A 19,054-nucleotide genomic window follows, 5' to 3' on the forward strand; every position below is an offset into this window, starting at 1 on the left:
CATGTGATCAAAATGTGTCGGTACTTGAAATGATGATGAGGAGAGGAGTCCGTGATGAGGACGCTGAGGCGAAATGAATCCCAGGGGTGAGAACGCGGGTCAGATCCAGCCATAAAAGATGCATGTGAAGCATTAACATTCCCAAAGAACAAGCTGCAGTTGAGAGGGTGCTTTGGCCTGTACACGCCCCGCGATGCAAGCAGGTCAAGGTTCAGTTCAAGTCATCAGTGAGATGTAACTTCGACTTTGCCGCGGAAGTAAATGGCATTTAATGTGAAGGAGCTCTTCACCTTGCTCCTCAGAGCCGTGTGGATTGTCTTCCTGAGATGTCTCCACGCAGGGGGCGAGGAGTGACATACCTGCCTCTGCAGTTTTAATGTTCACTTGTGTTTTTGTTTATCTCGGGATGCGTGTGTGCGTTAACATGACCGAGAAATTGACGTGTTCATAAAAAGCCTGCGTGAGTCATTTTCAAGTTTTATACCCAGAGATCTTTTGTGCATCAAATCAGTGGGGTGTGTGCAAAAGGGCAAGGGGGTAAACAGTTGGCATGCACTGGGAGGAGAGAAGATGAGAATGAGGGATCGTAGAGAAATTTTTTACGTACGTGTGTGTGTGTGTGTGTGTGTGCAGGCATGCGAGTGTGAGCCAGAGTGTGTGCGTGGGAGAGGGAGTAAAAGAAAGGAAGAGTAGTGCGGGGCTAGTCTTAATTAAGTTTTCAGGAGGCTCTTAAAAGGTCATGGCACGCCGCTGCACCCCCCTCACCACCGCCACCATGCCCCGCCGAAATTTCACTTTCCCCCCTTTCCTTCCCTCCCTTCCTCCTCTCCCTCCCCTCACCTCCCCGTTGCGATCTATCCAGTCATCAGCCCCCCATCTGTGCACATTAGCCATTCATGAACACACTCATTAGGGTGGGAGTTTGAAGCGATTGTGTTCACTAGTCTGCGGCTGGAGCGTGGCGATTAATATTTCAGCGTCTCCCGTCGAGGAGCTGAGAGCAAGTTTGGCCCTCTTAGGCTAGAGAGATAGAGAGAGAGAGAGAGAGAGAGAGAGAGAGAGCTTCACCCCTCCCTTTCTCCCCCGCAACCCCAACAAACCTCCCCCCCTTCCCCTCTCAGACAGTCTCTACAACTTACAGTACGTTGCCCCCCTATTTCCATTTATTGCGCACACACTTACGCTTTGGATACACATTTCTTGCCAGTGCACACACACACAGACACACAAGACCCTAACTCAAACTGACTTAATTGGGCTCTTTTTGTTTCAGGAAACGGAGAGGGGAGGGGGACGGAGAGAGGAGGGGGGGTAAATCCTGTCTTTTCTTGTCCCCCATCTCCTCATTCCTCTCAGGAGTGTCTTTCTCTCGCTACCGTTCATTTTCTCTCCTCCTGAGGTCGCATTGAATTGGTCAGGCTCGGGGTCAGGATGGGGGATGTTGAGGTGGGTGGTGTTCTTAACCGTATATAACCGCACGGAGTTCATTCAGACTAAATCGATAACTCTCCCTCGTTCGTACTGTACACTGGTACTTAAAGTATGAGAATTCGAGGCAGCCAGGAGCATCATAGGTTATCAGGCAGTCAATATTTGAAGAACTGCTCCTGAATACAGAACTCACTTTAACCCGACAGGAGCTGTGCTCTCCTCTCCTTGATTTCACCAGCAACATCCTTCTGTGGTTATGTCCACACTAACGTGGACTCATTTTGAAACACATCTTTTTCTCTCTGAATGGAGACTCGGTACAAAAAAAGCAGCGCTTTGAGAATCAACAGCTGATGTCTCTGAAAAAGGAAAGGTTTGAAAATGCTGGTTCTGTAATGGGGCCACGTATCCTCCTACGATGGTTTGTATGATATCTAACGAATTGATGAATGACGTAACATACTTACGTCATTCATCGTGTCGGAAAAGAAACATGGTGACAACGTACCTTAAAATAACTTAGAGTTCACTTGGTTTCACACACGATTACGAACACTGGTCTCCTGGGGGAAAGTCCTGTGTTGTTTGCCTCCTTACACAGATTTTGGTCCTAATACTACTTACTCATTTACTCCTGTCAGTGCATTGTTTATGTGATCACAGCCTTCCCCATTACGTGGGTTATATACTAAGTACTGGCTCATGATTACGTGAGGTATAGACTAATTGTGCATCACTTTTTGTAGAAAAGTTTTCTTGTATTTTAAGCAGTTATATATAGTCATTATTCTCAAGCATTTTATTGTCATGATGTTGAAATGTTTGCAATCTCAGTACATTGACTAGCGGTCTTACGACAATAAGCCTCTGGAGACAATGGCCAATATTTACACATTGACATCTGGTGTAGCCGGCGGTTACCTGGGATAAGACTCCCTCCTTCGTGCCTTGGTCATTTCGGCTAATCTCTTTAAACAGATAAGTGTATTTGAATGCAGATACATTTTTAAAAACCTAATAAAAAGCTAATAGCCATTGGGCTACAAGATATTTCGGCCAGTACTTTCCGCCTCTCCACACGGACTGTGGACGTACAGCTCAAACATCATTAGTCAATACTACTATGACAAAAAAAAAAAATGGAACACAGAGGAAATTCGTACAAAGACTGGATAGATCTTTTTTTCTATTTTTGTTTAAGCAGTTATATATTGTCATTATACTCATGCATGTTATTGTCATGATGTCCATATGTTCACAATCTCAGAACATCAACTATCGGTCTGACAACAATAAGCCTTTGGAGGCAATGGCCAACATGTTTGGAGATCTGCTGTAGCCAGCGGTTACCTGGGATAACTCCGCCTTCAGTGCATCGGTCATTTCGGCTGATCTCTTTAAACAGATATTTGCACGTGAATGCAGATACATTGTATTTCGGCTGGTTCTTGTGCCTCTCCACGCAGACTGTTTACTTACAGCTCATTTGTCATCATTTGTCAATAATACTTGGACTAAAAGAAGGACACCAGAACGCTTCCGATACCAAAATCTTGTCCTGTTGCCTACAGATTCTGCCCACAGGTGCAGCTATCTGTTTATAGAGATTATGTCATTTATAAAAGACATTTAAGCATTTTGTGATTTTTAGTGATTCAGTTAGCACTGCAGACTTGTTCACAATCATTTCCAAATGCCACTGGGGAGGGAAACTTGTGACACACAGTCAGATTTTTCAAATGTATCAAAGTCTGCGATGACAGTCTTGAATGATGTTATCAGTGACTCACTCCTCTGCTTGATTTTATCCTTATTTCTGAGGACATGTGTGCTCTTATGGATGATTTTTTTTTTTTTAAAACAACAGTTTTCTCTGTTTTGTCCTTCCATCCAAATCAAAGTGAGATTCTTTACACCTGAAAATGAAGCTTTTCCTTCCAAGTAGACGAATCTGAAAACTGTGATGGATGCTTATAAATGCTTCCTATTAAACCAAGGCCAGTGGTACTTCTGCCACATTCAGATAATAGAAAACAATTTAATTGTAAATCCAGTTACACATATAGACAATTTAATTAAATTAATTAAACTAATAATCACAGGCACATTGATGCACAAAGAGGAGGCTCCTTGGCTGTGTTTGCAGAAGCTTGATTAGTTGTCAGTGATATGTTAGTGCTTTTGACAGCTCCGTGAACAGGTAGCGTTTAAAGCCATCATTCACAATCACATCACTGTTTTTTAGTCTGAAAACAGAAATTGAAAGATATGTCAGTGACAACATCTGCAGCGTGTGTTTGGCTGCAGTGAAACACAAAATAAGGGGTGGCATGGCAAACTTTGAGAAAATGATCTGTAAATTAATCGAAAAATATTTAACATGTAGATTGTATTTCTTTTACCATGGACGTGGCATAAGAGAAACATGTGATCACAAATTGTTAAACAGCTCGCAGTATGTTCTAAAATAACGTTACAAGCTATACAGAAGAATGATTTCAGTTTGTCATGCAGCTGCATTGTATACAGATAAAGCATTGTATATACAAAGTGCTGTATGTGTTTGGCTATTCTGTGGTTTGGAGGATGGAGGCTGTAGCTGAAGGTCAAGGTTGGGTAGGAGTAGGAGGAGGCACCATTATAAAGGGAACTGCTTTCATACAGCCTTTAACTACCTAAGAGTCCGCCACTTTTTCAAGCGGGCCCCCACATTCAAGACCCTCTCTAACTCTCCTTTGTTCCCCCATCCTCTTTTTTGTTCTTCACCCACCTCTGCCCTCTCAGCCCCTCCCCCTGCAGATACACTCGACCCCCCCACCCCCACCCCCATCCGCACCCCCCCTCGCTGCCAACTCCCTGCTTTTCATTCTAAGCATGCCATTCTCCGTCTTCCTCTCCGTATAGGTGTGCGAATAAGTGGGGGTCTATGGGCTGTGCGTGAGTAAGTGGGAGTCTGCAGACTGAAGTGTTGCATGTGGGTAGGCATTCATGGGAAGCAGTGGTTGGTGCGGCGTACACTGATGGCTAATGAAGTTCCCCTGCACCTCATAGCCCTATTAAACCGCTGCCCCCTACCTCTACCCACTTCACCCCCCACCTCTTGCCTTGTTTCTCCCCGAGGGAGCGAGTTGGCAGGGAGCGAGCTGGCTGCTATGGCAACAACAAGGAACCCTCCCTCTCCCACAGGTCTCCTTAGCAACTGGTAGCTTGGCATTGCGGTAATGAGTGTGCCCGGTGTGCCAGGCTTTGTGTCATGTTGGCATGTGTGTGCAATGTACGTGTGTGATGGGAGTGTGTGTGTGTGTGCATAGGTGTGTATGTGTGGTGCAGTTTGCCAATTTAGGTGAGAGTTAAAATGTGTGATGACAAAGAGATGTGGAGCCACTACTTGGTGCCGGTCCAAAAAAATTTGTGAAGCTTATTTTATTAAAATGTAACCAAAACTGGCACGTGACTGACTCTACTTCTCTCTGCTGTTTCTGTGTGTGCGTGTGTGTGTGTGTGTGTGTGTGTGCTGCAGATGTGCGCCCGTGTTACTGTGTATTTTGTGCATTATTTTTTTCCTTCACCGTGATTGCGGTCATTCTTCTCTGTACTCTGAAAGTGAAGCAATTAAAGGGACGATCCGATGAATTTTGCATGGCTGCCTATGAGTTTCCTGCTCTGCTGAAATTAAATTAAACGCCGAGAATGATGTTTATTAAAGTGTGATCAGAGGTGTGCACTGACCTTTAGAATGTGGGAAATGAGATTCTCATTGTTATGAATGAGATTATGTGGAGGCCGAGTGTGAAAAAAAAGCCGGGGCCTGCATTGATTCCATTGTTGGCCGACAGTTTCTTTGTATATAGCAGAGGGAGATTTCAATATAATCAAATCCACACTGTGCCTGTTGGCTATTAAATGGACTGATACACAAATATAGACACACAGGCGCTCACATAAATGCAGATTGACTTGTGCACGCTTGCACACACGCATATCATGCAGATCTTGTAAAAAGAGCCGTAAAAGCCTCTCCAGAAACGTGTTGGTCTTTAACAAAAGCATGGCAAGCCCAGTGGAAAATGTTAGTTTGCTCCCTAGACGAGGTGTGAAGTGCGAGCAGGCGGCCGGCCCCACAGGTGGCTCAGCCCAAACACCTGTTGTGTGAATCCTCAGTGGGAGGGCGTGAGCTCTGCCTACCTTGCAGGTCCCGGTGGAAAAACCACACCCATGCTACCCTGTGGCACGTGCACACTCATGTGCTCGCACTCACTCTGAGGCTCCCCCATTTTGTGCGTGGGTGTCAGACGCAAGGCCCAGATTGTGTCCCCTTTGCGCCCACCGGAAACACTCAGCTGTCCCTGGCATCAGGCGAGCGGATTTTCCGATCTCCTGTCCGGGTCTCAGATGCTCTACTAATCTGTCAGCATCTATTTTTACCCACCAAAGCTGCGGCAGCCCTTCTCTATCCCACACCCTGCCACCCCGATGCCAACCCTTCTCTTGGCGCCGGGGTGGGCACGGCTGATGGCTCGCCAGCCATTGGATGCAATTAGTGCACAGTCAGGCAGGAATCCCCTACCAACTCCATTACACCCCTCTCCACAGCCACTTCCTGATCTGAGGCTACCAGACACACTACCACACACTTGCTTTCCATTTTAAGCCTTTTTATAAATGGCACTCCTGCAGTGTTGTGGAATAATAGGGTCGGATACAGAGCACCTTTCACAGTGCTTGAATCACTCTACTGTGCAAACTCAGTCTATTCAAGTACAATGGCAGCCGAGGGAATGCACATTTGAATTGTACCTGCTCAGATTGGCGTTGAGATTAAGTGAAAGTTCTGTCTGTAATAGGACAGCGATTGGTGAAAAGTCCTTGAGCTACTCCGGCTCACTTCAGCCCTTTCTGTAATGATTCTAGAAGAAATGAGAGTTTTCGACTCGTTCCTGTAAATCGTATTTATTCAACAAGAAATTAGAAATGCTGCCAATCCACAGAGACCCCACAGTGATACTGCGATAGATGCAATTCCTAATCCCAGGTTTATTTCTTCCCCAACAAGGGCTGTAATGCGCCTCGCATGCCAATGCAGTCGTGACCACTGCTGTGGAGGCGATGATGGCATGTGGCAGAGAAGTAACTGTTTCTCACCTCCTAATAAAAGAGACTCCTTTTTAATCTTTTCAATTTGATTGCATTCCAAAAACAGGCCTGTCTGCCCATCTGTCTCTCTTAAAGAAGCCTCCTAAAGGGATTTTAATCATCTGACTCTGGGCTTCTCAGGCAAATAGCTACATCTCTCTCTTTCTCTCTTCGCACACACACGCTCTCCCCCTCTCACACACATACACACACAAACAATTTCCAATTTTCTTTCTTGTACTCACTGTCATAGTCTCACTTGTCTTCCCTCACTCTCTGATACACCATATCGTCTCAGCTCCATTGTGCCATATCTGTGCAGCCATTAGGCCCTTCAGTCCCTCTTCAAGTCCCCCTCAGACACATAAAATTCCCCCAGTCCTGTCCCTATTAATCCACATGGCTCTAAATTCTTTATTTCCCTTCAAAGGGACAACGCGAGCCGTGACATCAATCATGGAAAGCGAATATTTAGCCGGCGCTAATTTCCACCAATAGCCTGGAGACAGGCTTAGCTGACAAAACTCATTCCTGTGCTGAACAAAACTGCTTGTGTTGAAACCTCCCCTCCCCCTGATCCCTCCTGCCTTCTGCACAGGCAAAAACAGCATCACAATAAACACAGTTAGTGCTTCTGTTACTCCCCCTTGATTTAGGCTTATCAAATGAATGTGCACCATAGAGGGATACCCTTTGACAATACATAATGGCTCCATTCTGCATGAAATGGTTTGGTAATACCAGTCGAGTGTGGCAAACGGCTTTACCCGGTGCCACTACAAGAACAGCTGCTGTGTTCTTAGCTGGGCAAGCGCACCACGCTGCTTCACCCTTGAGGTTGTTTGAATCGGGTGAGTGGTTTCTTTTTGCTGGTTCCCAGACCCCACTCACAGGCCTTAGTTCGTCACTCAGTTCTGTTTGAATGAGTGCACATTCGCCACAAGATGGGTCCTATAAACCGTTTGACCTGTTTCCTCGCCCCTCTGTGTGTGAGCATGTGTGTGGGTGTGTGAGCGGGAAAAATCCTTGAGTGAGTTCTGATGGGGGGCTAATGGAGGGGGATGGGGCGAGTGGGGGGCATTTTGAGGGCACCCCTTTGTGTGGCGTGGAGGGGCCCCTTACGGTACCTCTATATTCCCAGCCCTTACCCCCAGGCCCCTCCACCTCCTGCTGTACCCCCCAGCACAGCTGCCCCCATGCCAGTCAGTCAGGTTATCCCACATGAACCATTGGGTCCCAACATAACAACCCCTGCCCCCACACTCATATACTCCCAATGCCTGACTGACATCTTGGGAGAGGCAACAGAGGGATGTGTTGGGCACAAAGCCAGTTTGCACAAGTGGGCGCAGTCACTTAACTGTCAAGCCTGTGGCAGTTAGACATTGTTGTGTGAACAGTGGGGATATGGCATATTGAGCACCCATATTGGCCCCATAATGCAGGTGGATTGTGTAGTTAGTCAGACCTTGATGTGTGCTAAGCCTCAGCACTGATAGCTATTAAACTTCATCGATTCCCAACACTAAATAGGCCTCTCCAGTCCCTGAATCAAACCCGGAACAATTGATTGGTATTGTAAGATTTCCAAGAGCCAAATGAAAGGTTCTCAAAGAGATTATTATTGATGAATTCCAGGAACCTGTTTCTGCTCGTCAACAAATGTTGAGCAATAATCTGTTGGACCAGATTTACATAAGACATTTGTGTCTGTCTCCTTCTTGGAGCCAGTGAAAAACACTCACTGCTCAGTCCACCTGTGTGAAGGCATGAGATGATGTGAAAATTTAATGTCATGATTATCCCTGCCAAAATAATGATGATTCATGATAAAGTTAAAATGTGCTTAAAACTCTTAAAATGGCACTAAATCATACTGGCATCACTTTAAACAAATTTGATCTTTTACTTTTTTTTAAACATCTTTTTTAGTGAAAAACAATCTTAAAAAGCCAGGCTTATTAAATATTTTTGAATGGCATTGTATATTTTGATATGAAATATGGCAATGCCTGAGTAAGGGGAGACGCCCCAGGTGAATAGGTTATCATTTTTAACTAATAGATACCATTATGAAACTTTCCCAGTCAATGACCTACAGTAAGACATTTTGATATTACCAGTTTATATTACAAATTTGCATGTTTAATTATGCAAAATATAAATTATCTAATTAAAAAAATGCACTGATTTGCATACTTTTACATACACAAAAATATGAAAATTGGGTAAAGCCAGATTCAAAATTCTTGTTTCATTTTGTCGTCATATTAGAGTTAAAGGTATTTAAAGAGGAAGAACTGGATAGCTCTTTTTATCTCTCCATAAATCAATAAATACTGTCAACAGCCATTAAGAAACAATTTTCTGCCATGTTTTTATGAGTAAAGTGTTATAGAAATAGTGTATAAATGGTATAAAAACCTTCAGAACATAGATAAGAATACAACTTGAACGTTTGGCGTATGGAAGCGCTACTGAATTGGAAACTTTTGTCTCAGAGTTCGAGAAAAAACTTGGCCTTTAAAGATATGTATCGGAAAATTCCATACATGTTTAGACAAACAATAAGACACTAGGGTAATTTTAACTGGCATATATCATTATGAAACTTCCCCAGCTGATTACTTACTTTAAGACAATTCTTTTTTGTATTGCAGGTTTTCTAAAATGTCATATTTAAATATGCAAATGGAGCATTATCTCATTAAATATGCTCTTTTTGCATAAATTTCCAGAACGAAAATTTGAACTTAAATAAACACCTAAATGTGTATTTTGGACATTTCCTTTTAACTAGTCTGAAAGAAGACATGGAGACAAAATATCCCCAAATCTCAGAACTAACTGGGGTCTTTTTATAAAACAGTGTGTAAGAGCAATACTAAAAATATATGTACAGACAAAAGCTGAAAATGGTGCATGCCAAAAAAAATTAGACAGTTTCTACAATCAGGCTTCCACCTCACCATCTGTGTCGCCAATTTCCAGTCTCCAATATGTTTGTTTGCACGGGTCAAAGTTTCTCCCATCAAGTCTGTTTTTATAGATCACAACTTTTACGTGGGAAGTGGCGTATGCCTCTTTCAGGCTTCGTTTTGTGTGTACGCAATGTTTATAAATGGGACCCCTGATCTTTTGCATTTTTTGATCTTTCCATCTCTACCTGTGTGTTGTGATAAAAGTGTCAGCATGTTAGATTTGCTCAAAGAAGACAAAGGACAAGGACAAAGAGGACCGTCCTGCAGCCTATTGTCTTAATATCTAAATCAGGATTTTTAGGCCTTAATGAGAGTTGAACTCAAGCTGATTGTTTCCTGCAACCGAAAGCACCTTGTTCACCTTAATTGGCTTTGATTGGTCCATAACCTCTTACCCTTATCCTCTTTTACTTTATGTCCAAATTAACCCCTCTCAGCCAGATTGGGTTGTGTTTGTAGACAGAGAATGAGGGTGGATGTCCCTGATAAGAAAACAAAGAAGTCACACCACTACTTATGACTCTGTCTGTTCTTTTCAGTATTATGGGACCAGGCAGTGCATCTCTCCACATAAGCCCAGCTACTGGTTCATTCATTATTTAGAGCCCTCTCCACTCGGCCCATTGTATTAAAGGGGTATGATTTGAATAGGAAGCAGCTTCCTGGACCCAGGCGTGTGATGTGTGTGTTCCTCTCTGTCATTGTATGTTTCTGTGGGCTTCATCCGTCTGCCTCGGCAAGCCAGGGGGCTGAAAGAGAATTTCCATTTTATGAATATTTAATACATAATAAAGTTTTCAATTTTATTCTATTCAACCCGTAGGGGTAAAAAATGTGGCAAAGCCAACCCTCAAGGACAGAACACAGAGTAAAGGTAGTTGATTCGATGGAGGCATCAAAAAATGCGGTTAACATCGGATCACTGCCTAAAAAAAAAAATCTACTAAAATGCGCACACACAAACATTAGGAATAGTTTAACACTACATCCTATAAGGGGTTTATAGTGTTCCTATTTCACACATCTCAAACTTCCCTTATGCTGTATTACTATTGGATCATAGCATATCCGGGCTGCCCGCTGCGTCCGTGGTGACCTGGCACGGCTCTGTGTGAGACACCCAGCTGGGAGTGCCCCTGAATCAACTTGGGATTAGCCCAGGATTGTCTGGGATTACTCGGGGATGGAGGGGGATTAGCAGTGACTGCTTGTTTCGGGGGCGTGAGGGCCATAGGCTGGCCAAATTGCCCCTGACTCAGAGTGAGGGAACAGGAGGCGGACAGAACCACACCCACAGTGGAACCACCTGCAACCTGAGCTATTCTTAGATCCTAAAACACACAAACAGGATGACAGAGAAAAACATGTGGTGGAAAACTACACGACAGGAAGCCGGCAGCTAGCGATGATGATGATGATGCCACGGCTGGCCACCGTCCGAAATCTCTCAAATCTCTCTAGCAGGTGGATTCATCAGATAAAGAGGGTTTGGGATGATGACAAATCCCTCCAAGTTCAATGGGGCTGCTCTTCCCTCATACAGGGATAAATCGCGATTTGAATCAGACAGGTCACACAGAGTTGCAGCATGAAGTGGTTCAGCTCTCTGAAAGATGCCCCATTTACAACCGGCCGTGGTGGAATGGCATGAAAGCTTACATATGTTTTAATTCAGGCATGCACAGGACTTGATGGGGATGATTTGGAGTGGTATGATAGGTTGATGATCCAGCCAGGGTGAGACAGGGAGTTGGCGCGGCACGTAGAGAAGCCGTCAGAAGCAGGGAGCGGGCATCCCCTGCGGACCTGCACTGCCGAGATGAAAGGCTGTTTAGTGTTGGAGCAGCAGCATCAAACAACCGCCTCCTCTTGCATCCTTTTCCCCCATCCCCCACTCTCCCTATCTCTCTCTCTCTCTCACTCTCTTGACTCTCACCACAATATGATATAGTTCTGCCGTTGCACGTTTACCCGGTTGCCATGGTTACCCAATGCCGGAGGTGTCACAGCGAGATAACCCAAGGAGGCATTCACAGATCACCTGAATTCAGTTCGCCTCCCATTTCTGTGTTCTCCGCCGCAATTTGATTTATTTGTTTCCCTGCCGTGCAATTCAGCGTGAATACAAATAATCTGCAACATAATGGAGATGGTGGAAGTGTGAGTACCCCTCAATCTGAAACAATCTATTGTCCCAGTATATTCCTAAACCACAGGAGGTGCTTTTGATTTGATATTTTCCTCCATGAGCGTCAAAATGCCTCACGCACAACAAAGAGCCGAATTGCGACGACAGACTCTGTTGCACACCAGGAACCTTCAGCATTCAACAACCCTTGAGATGTAAATGATACCTAAAAAAACTATATCCTATGAATTACTGAGTCAGTGACTGTACATGCCGGTGTGGAGGATAATGGGAAAGTAATTGGTGGCACACTGTATAATTGAAGGCACAGAGATTGAAAGCAGAAGTGGAAAATGTCTGTTGTGTGCACAGAAGTGTGTGAAATAAGAAAAATACAAAGTATGTATTACTCAGTGACAAAAGAGGAAGAGGCATCGTGATGAAGACAGAACAAGGGAGGGAAAGAGAGATAGGCAGTGAAGGTAGATGTCGGAGGGTGGGATACATCCATTAGCCTGCCTTGCTCCCGGCTCAATCTTGCGATACATCCCCCCATTCAAGCTATGAGAGCGAAAGAGACAGGGCTGGCACTAAGCCAGACTGGCACCGACTTCAAACATACAGTACGCCCAACCACAGCAGCTTACATCAGCCCGGCTGAAAGGAAAAGTAGAGGAGGACAGATGGATTGATGGAAATGAAAGTGGGAGGATTGACGCACATAAGGAGTGTGTCTCAAGCCCGAGTCTCAGGTCGTCTCAGGTTGGTTGAGGCTGACAAGGTCGTACTCCATGCCAGCTGTAGCCGTCCTTCGAACATGTTTGTGTTTTTGAACGTGCTCTCAATTTTCTGACTTTGGTTGACACTGATTGCACAGGGGGCTGCGCATCAACTTCTGTGTGTGTGTTTTGTTTATCTCTTAAGAGATGTGGAAGCGACCTGATAATTTGGCATTTTTTTCTATGACTGAGCATGTATAGGCTGAATGATTTATAAGTGGGTTTGTCTGTATTGCTGATTTTAACGTTTGATGTCAGAAAACCTTATTTTCCTCTTGTACATTTTATATGAATCTCATGCAAATTTCACTCATTTAAATTGTTCACCTCAGAAAAGCAGTTTGTGTACAAATGATAAGTGATGTGATGTATTACGTTTTAATTTGATCTCTCTCTCACCGTGTGCCTCTCTGTTATCTCTCTGCAGAACTCCATCCGACACAACCTATCCCTCCACACACGTTTTATCAGGGTGCAGAATGAGGGAACAGGGAAGAGTTCTTGGTGGATGCTGAACCCAGATGGAGGCAAGATGGGCAAGGCTCCCCGCCGGCGAGCAGTCTCCATGGACAACAGCACCAAATACCTTAAAAGCAAAGGCCGCGTCAGAGGAAAGAGGGTTGGCCGTCCTGGGATAGGAGCAGGGGCTGTTGTTGTTGGGCTCCAAGGCTCCCCCGACCACAGCAGCCCACCACGGAAAGGCCTCCCCGGAGCTGGAGCTGCAACTGGGACGGATGGAGAGTTTGATGCTTGGACAGATCTCCATTCCAGGGCGAGTTCTTCAGCCTCCACACTGAGTGGGCGTCTGTCACCCATCCTTGCAGAGGGAGAGCCTGAGGAACCAGAGGAGGGCGGTCTGTCCTGTTCCACCTCCCCCCACCTCTACCCCTCACCGACCAGTGCCCGCTCTCCGTCCATGGGGGCAGGGAATCGCTGTCCTCCCCTTGAGCAGCTGCCTCAGCTGGCCAACCTGACAGGTGCAATCAGCCTGGATGAACAGCTGATGGAGGATAGTTATCATCACCATCACCCATCGCAGCAGCAACACCAGCAGCATCCAGCTGTTGGCAGACATAAGCACCAAACCCCTGTCTACCACTACAACTCTGGAGTGAAGGGACAGAGCCCCTACGGTGCAGGCGTCTATGGTGCTACAGGCATGGGGATGCTGCGCCACCACTCACCCATGCAGACCATTCAGGAGAACAAGCCAGCAAGTTTCTCTGGAACCATGCGGGCATACTCCAGCACCAACGCCCTGCAGAGTCTGCTAACAGGTGGTCCAGCTAGGCAGCAATACTGTTCCAAGGACATGATGCTGGGACAGGAGAGGGAAAGCCACCCTATGATGGCTCAAGCTAGTAATGGAGTGGGCTCCAACCATCACAGCCACCACCCTGGCCACCACAATGGCCACAGCCACAATGGACCTCATAGTCACAGCTCAGCTCATAGCCATAACAGAACTCACAGCCATACTAGTAGTCATAATCACAACAATATCACCAACCACAACCACAACTCACCTCACAGCCTCGCTCACAACGGTCACAACCTCAGCCAGAGCCATAACCACACACCGCCCCGGGCTGTGGCCCTCATCCCACGTGGCAACAGCAATCAGTTGCAGACCTACAACCACAAAGCTCCTTACCTGTACAGCCCCCCATCACATGCCCACCTCCCTGCCTCCACCACCCTCCCCCCAAACCCAGCAGGCATGCTTGGCATGCCCCAGGACTCCTGCCATGTGGCCACTGCCCCGCACCCCCGTCACAACCATTACCCAGACCCACAACACCAAGGCATGACTAACGGACCATATCACCATGGCCAGGGGATGGGGAATGGTAGTGTTGGGAGCAACTACCATGGCTATCACCAACCTCACCTCCCCGAGAGACTACCAGCTGACCTGGACATTGACATGTTCCACGGTAGCTTGGACTGCGATGTGGAGTCCATCCTCCTCCATGACATTATGGACTCTGGGGAGGAGATGGACTTTAACTTTGACTGCTCCCTAGCGCAAGGGGTGGGCATTGGCATGGGTATGGGCATGGGTGTGACCATGGGCATGGGGATGGGAATGAGTGGTCTGACTGGTCCACAGCAAGCCCACAGCAACCAGAGCTGGGTGCCTGGCTGAAGTCTGGGACAACACATCCTGTCCTCTGAACTAAAAGAACTACCCTACCCATGAAGCACTGTGCTCAACTGTGACATTCCTGACTTGACACAGAGACTATAGGACCAACACTCTCGTCTCGCTTTGTTGTCTTGACAATTCTTCTGTCACCCTCTCCTCTTTTGATTTCCCTTCCCTCCCCGAGAGATCTAGTTCATGTCACATTAGGTTTTTCTTCATATCAGCTATACTGTGATGACAATCTCTCAGCTGTGCTCGCCCAACATCGCTTCTCATCTACCATGAGAACTGAACTCTCAATGCACTTTATTGCAAGTGGGTCACATCTCGCAGTGCCAGGCGTTCACAGAGCAGCTCAGACAGAGCTTGGCATATTTTGTAAGGTGACTGCGGTATTTGACGGCAACAAATGAGGAAATTACAAGCTTCGTTGATAAAGTGTCACATCTTGGCATTGAAATAAAATTGGACTTCTTTTCTAATATGCTGTCATTGTCAGTGGTGGGGACTTTTTTGCATTAAGTCCTTAGCTGCTATGTGATTAGATGATTGGTTTTTTAAGTTCAGCGTTAGCTCAGAAGCTTAGACATTGCCTGTTTCTTATCATTCACCTTACCATTTTTTGAAAAAGTGAATTATTCAAAATTGTTAAATTTAACCCTGGTTTGACACTGGTTTTAATGTAAATATAGTATATTTACATAGAGATCTGATCTAAAACCAATTTACCACTTTAAAGGGATAGTTTGGATTTATTGAAGTCGGGTTGTATGAGGTACTTATCCTTAGTCAGTGTATTACCTACAGCAGATGGCACGGAAGCTAAGCAATGTACTGCTGTGCTGGGAGGCAGCAGCAAAATGTATTTTAGCCACCTTAAAAAAATCTACAATTGTTTAAGTGTACACTATATTGAGGGTATTGTTACTGCTTTACCTTTCTGTCAGACATTCTGCACAGATGGGGAAGTCGTTATTTGCCTCAGTCTACGCGCGTATCAAAGCCACCAGACTTAATTGAAAAAAGCAGTAATTTTTGCTCACTGAACAAGGGAGCTGCTGATCAATCGGTTAGTTTGTGTTATTGTGTGACTTTGGTGAATCCAAACTAACCTTTTTAAAAGCCAAAGTCACACAATAGCACAAACAAACTAACAGGCTGAGGCAGCGGCAGACCAGAAGCTCCTGTGTTCAACGATGTTCAACGAGAGCTTCAGTTTATCGTTGGAAGTCATCTGACGGAAGGGTAAAGTAGTGAAAATACTTTTAGCATATTGCTCACTTAGATTGCTTTTTTGGGGCATTTATTTGATAGGCAGCCTCAGGGTGAAAGGGAAAGAGAGAGGGGACATGCAGCAAAGGGCCACAGGTTGGGCGTAGCTTTGGTACATGTGGTGCCCCAGGTTGCTGACTCCTCCACAGCAGTTCATTGCTTAGCTTCCATGTAAGGACTCATGTACGCTCAGTGTTAGATACAGAGACGGATGGAGCCTTCTGTCCATACTCTGACTTCAGTTCATCTGTCTTTGTGCACGTTTTTTGAAAACTTACAGATACGGACGAAATGCAGTACCACCAGAGATTATGGAGGCAGGGTAGCGTAGATCAAGCAAGATACGACAATGAAGAAATTTGAATAACGGCGGAACCGAACAACGTTGCCTCAGTTTAAAGGCACAATATTACGACCTCCTCCACTATTGCCTCATTTGTTGTTGTGTGAAACTTTTGACTCTGCCATCTTGGCTGTCTTTATACCGTCATAAACGACGCATGGAAGTATGAGGGCAGTAACGTTTGAAACAGATGTATCTACTGTCGTACGTAAAGGGAGTATAAATGAGTCTACATGCTTCCCTAAAGTGGGAGCATGCTGACTGCCATCTACTCTAGGTAAAACACTGAGTATGGATAAGTACCTCATACAACCCCACCTCAAAAGATCCGAACTATCCTTTCACTGATGATGAAATTCACATGCTCATCAGATCCAACTAATTATCTTACACCAGCAGTCCTGTTATTTAAAGCTACATGCATTTAGTCCTTGGCGCACTTTTATCTTGGATGTAACATTTTGTCAGTGCCCTTTTGTCACCGGTTGGAGAATATTGTCACTACATCATAAAATGGATTCCATCATTACTGGCTAGCATGCAATTTGGTGAATTAAAACGTCGTATCACCTTGTCTCACCTGGGCTTCTCGTGCCAGTTTCTCTCCCTCTCTCTGCCTGCCAGTGGAGACAAAGTGACCATTCCTCACACCGAGCCATTAATGTGGCTTGATTGAAATTCAGCATCTTGTTTTTAATCTCCAAAGTGATGCGGCAGCGATGCGTCATTATTGAGAATCTAACGCGTTGTCCTCCCATCTCTCACCCCGGCCGTCCGGGCAGCCGCTCGCCTCCGCGACTTAATGTGCCAAGAAAGCGAGACAAAACTGTGATTAACGCCAAGTCACTCTGCCTGCTGTCCTGCTCTGAGAAGGGCCAATGTCACTGTCCGCTTGCCTGCTCACAGAGGGTACAAATAGGAAAAGATGGAGACAAGGATAGAACAAAAGCCTGTTGTTGCAGTGGGATCAATCATCAGCCTCAGTTTCCATACTCTTTGGGTGTGTTTGTCTGAAAACAGGTAGTGTATTCGTATTGTAAACCATCTCCATCCTCTGTATTTTGTATTCCCCTGTTGCCATGTTTTCAGTGCTTATACCCTGAGCTTCAAATACTCAAATAGGTGCAAAGGGAGCGATTTGAGGAGAAACAATCAGCCAATCTGAGTGGCATGAGTCTATGTCAGACAGGGTTGTAATGCCCCACAGCCATCCACATCCACTTTTCGTGTGTTTATTCTGTTGTCTTGTAGTTGTTGTTGTATTGTTGAAATTCTAAGGACCAACGAGGACAGCGCTAAAATACCCACAGTGTAAGGATGGAATTCAATGGTGAAATGTTGGTAGTCCAGTATGACCTTCCTAATACCATGCACCCCACCCACACTTGCTCTGCTCAATTGTCTCTGTTTGTGAGTGGGGGAGTCTGAAGCTTGTTTCTCACCGGCCTTTAGACAAGAGAAAGAAGACCGCTCTTCTCTCGTTCCCTGAGGGAGACTCTCTGCGCTTGGTCTGCACCGAGTACGGCACACAAGGGAAAGGATGGGGGGTAAGGGTGGGGTGGGGGTTATTGTTACAGCCAAAGGTCAAGCACGGCACAGACTATCAGACCCATAATTGAGGTAAATACCTTTATTTCAGGGCTTTTAGTCGCGTTCCAGCTAATCTCCGTGTGGAAAATGCGTGGAATTTTCGAAGCAAAATGGGCCTCACAAAGCAGTTACGTTATAACCTATGCTACAGACATTTAGCAATGCCCTGCTATTGGAAAGAGAGCTATATATGATGTCTAATTTTCCTATATTTATTTATGAAAGAGATTGGTCTTTGTCACTCCTAAATGTGGTAGTTGTTTGAGTCAACTCCTATCCCCCGTCCTCTTTTTTTCTCCTCTCTGTTTTTTAAGATGTCATTCTCCCTTTGCCCTTTTACTGACTTTTATTTTGTACAAAATCTATATATTAAGAATATTGTATAATAGTTTTTAAAATCTCAAAAATAATATCAGTTTTGTTGTCTATTTCTTTTTTAAGAGAATGTATCTCATCATCTGGTGACTGTTAAATAAATGAAATGAAAAGAAAGTCTCTGTCGTTGCTTTTTTTTTTTTTTTTGTGAATCTGACCATGAAGACAGATTTGTTTTTGTTCATGAAAATGCAACAAATTGACCTTTTCCTTATAATTCAGAGAGTCTGAAGTGGATTCTCCTGAGCTTACTTGTGCTTGTCAGGTGCTATTTCTCTCATGCGCTCGTATACAGTAGCTGACAAGATGAATGAATGTGGGCTGCTTGTTAATTTATTTCTTCATTGTGTAGTCTGTTTCATTTTTAATACATAAATCCTTTGGCACATGCAGACAACCCCTCTTGGCAGTCGTGTTTGACCAGGACACCAAGTCGCTGAGTGGGCGGCAGGAAGAGTGGGCTGTATGAATGAAAAATAGGAAAAAAAATGCACCTTCACATATGTCGGGAAGCATCACTTGTGCAAGAGGCTGCATGAGAAAGAAAGAGAGAAATAGGGTGAATTTATTTTGTTATTTCTGTGTGTGTGTGTGAGAGAAAGAAAAAGAGAGAGTTCCTGACAGACAAAACAAGGACAGACAGCCAGACAGAGTCGGCAGCATTGGAGTAATAGGTGTGTACGTGTGTGTGTGTGCAGGTGTGTGTGTCATAAGGCTTGTTATGGCCCATGAAGCGGTATAGGTTGGCCACAGCTGTCCCGGTCCCATTGGAGGCGTTTTCACAGGAGGAGTGTGCAGCACTACAGCGCCATACTGCCAGACCCCAGGGGAGCCTCCACCTCTACACTCACTCAGACATTTTGCACACACACA

General features: G+C 45.2%; 1 protein-coding gene across 1 annotated transcript in view; it reads left to right on the top strand.

Annotated features, from left to right (window-relative positions):
* Positions 1 to 18,262, top strand: part of LOC126392515 (forkhead box protein O3-like) — a 38,193-nt gene extending 19,931 nt beyond the window's left edge. Inside the window, exon 2 of the mRNA XM_050047942.1 lies at positions 12,880 to 18,262. Within this exon, the coding sequence (XP_049903899.1) occupies positions 12,880 to 14,601 (1,722 nt within the window). The 3' untranslated portion in view covers positions 14,602 to 18,262. The remainder of the gene's footprint in view (positions 1 to 12,879) is intronic.
* The last annotated feature ends 792 nt before the right edge of the window (positions 18,263 to 19,054 follow it).

Source organism: Epinephelus moara, chromosome 6, assembly GCF_006386435.1.
Source record: "Epinephelus moara isolate mb chromosome 6, YSFRI_EMoa_1.0, whole genome shotgun sequence".
In the NCBI taxonomy this organism is placed as follows: Eukaryota; Metazoa; Chordata; class Actinopteri; order Perciformes; family Serranidae; genus Epinephelus; species Epinephelus moara.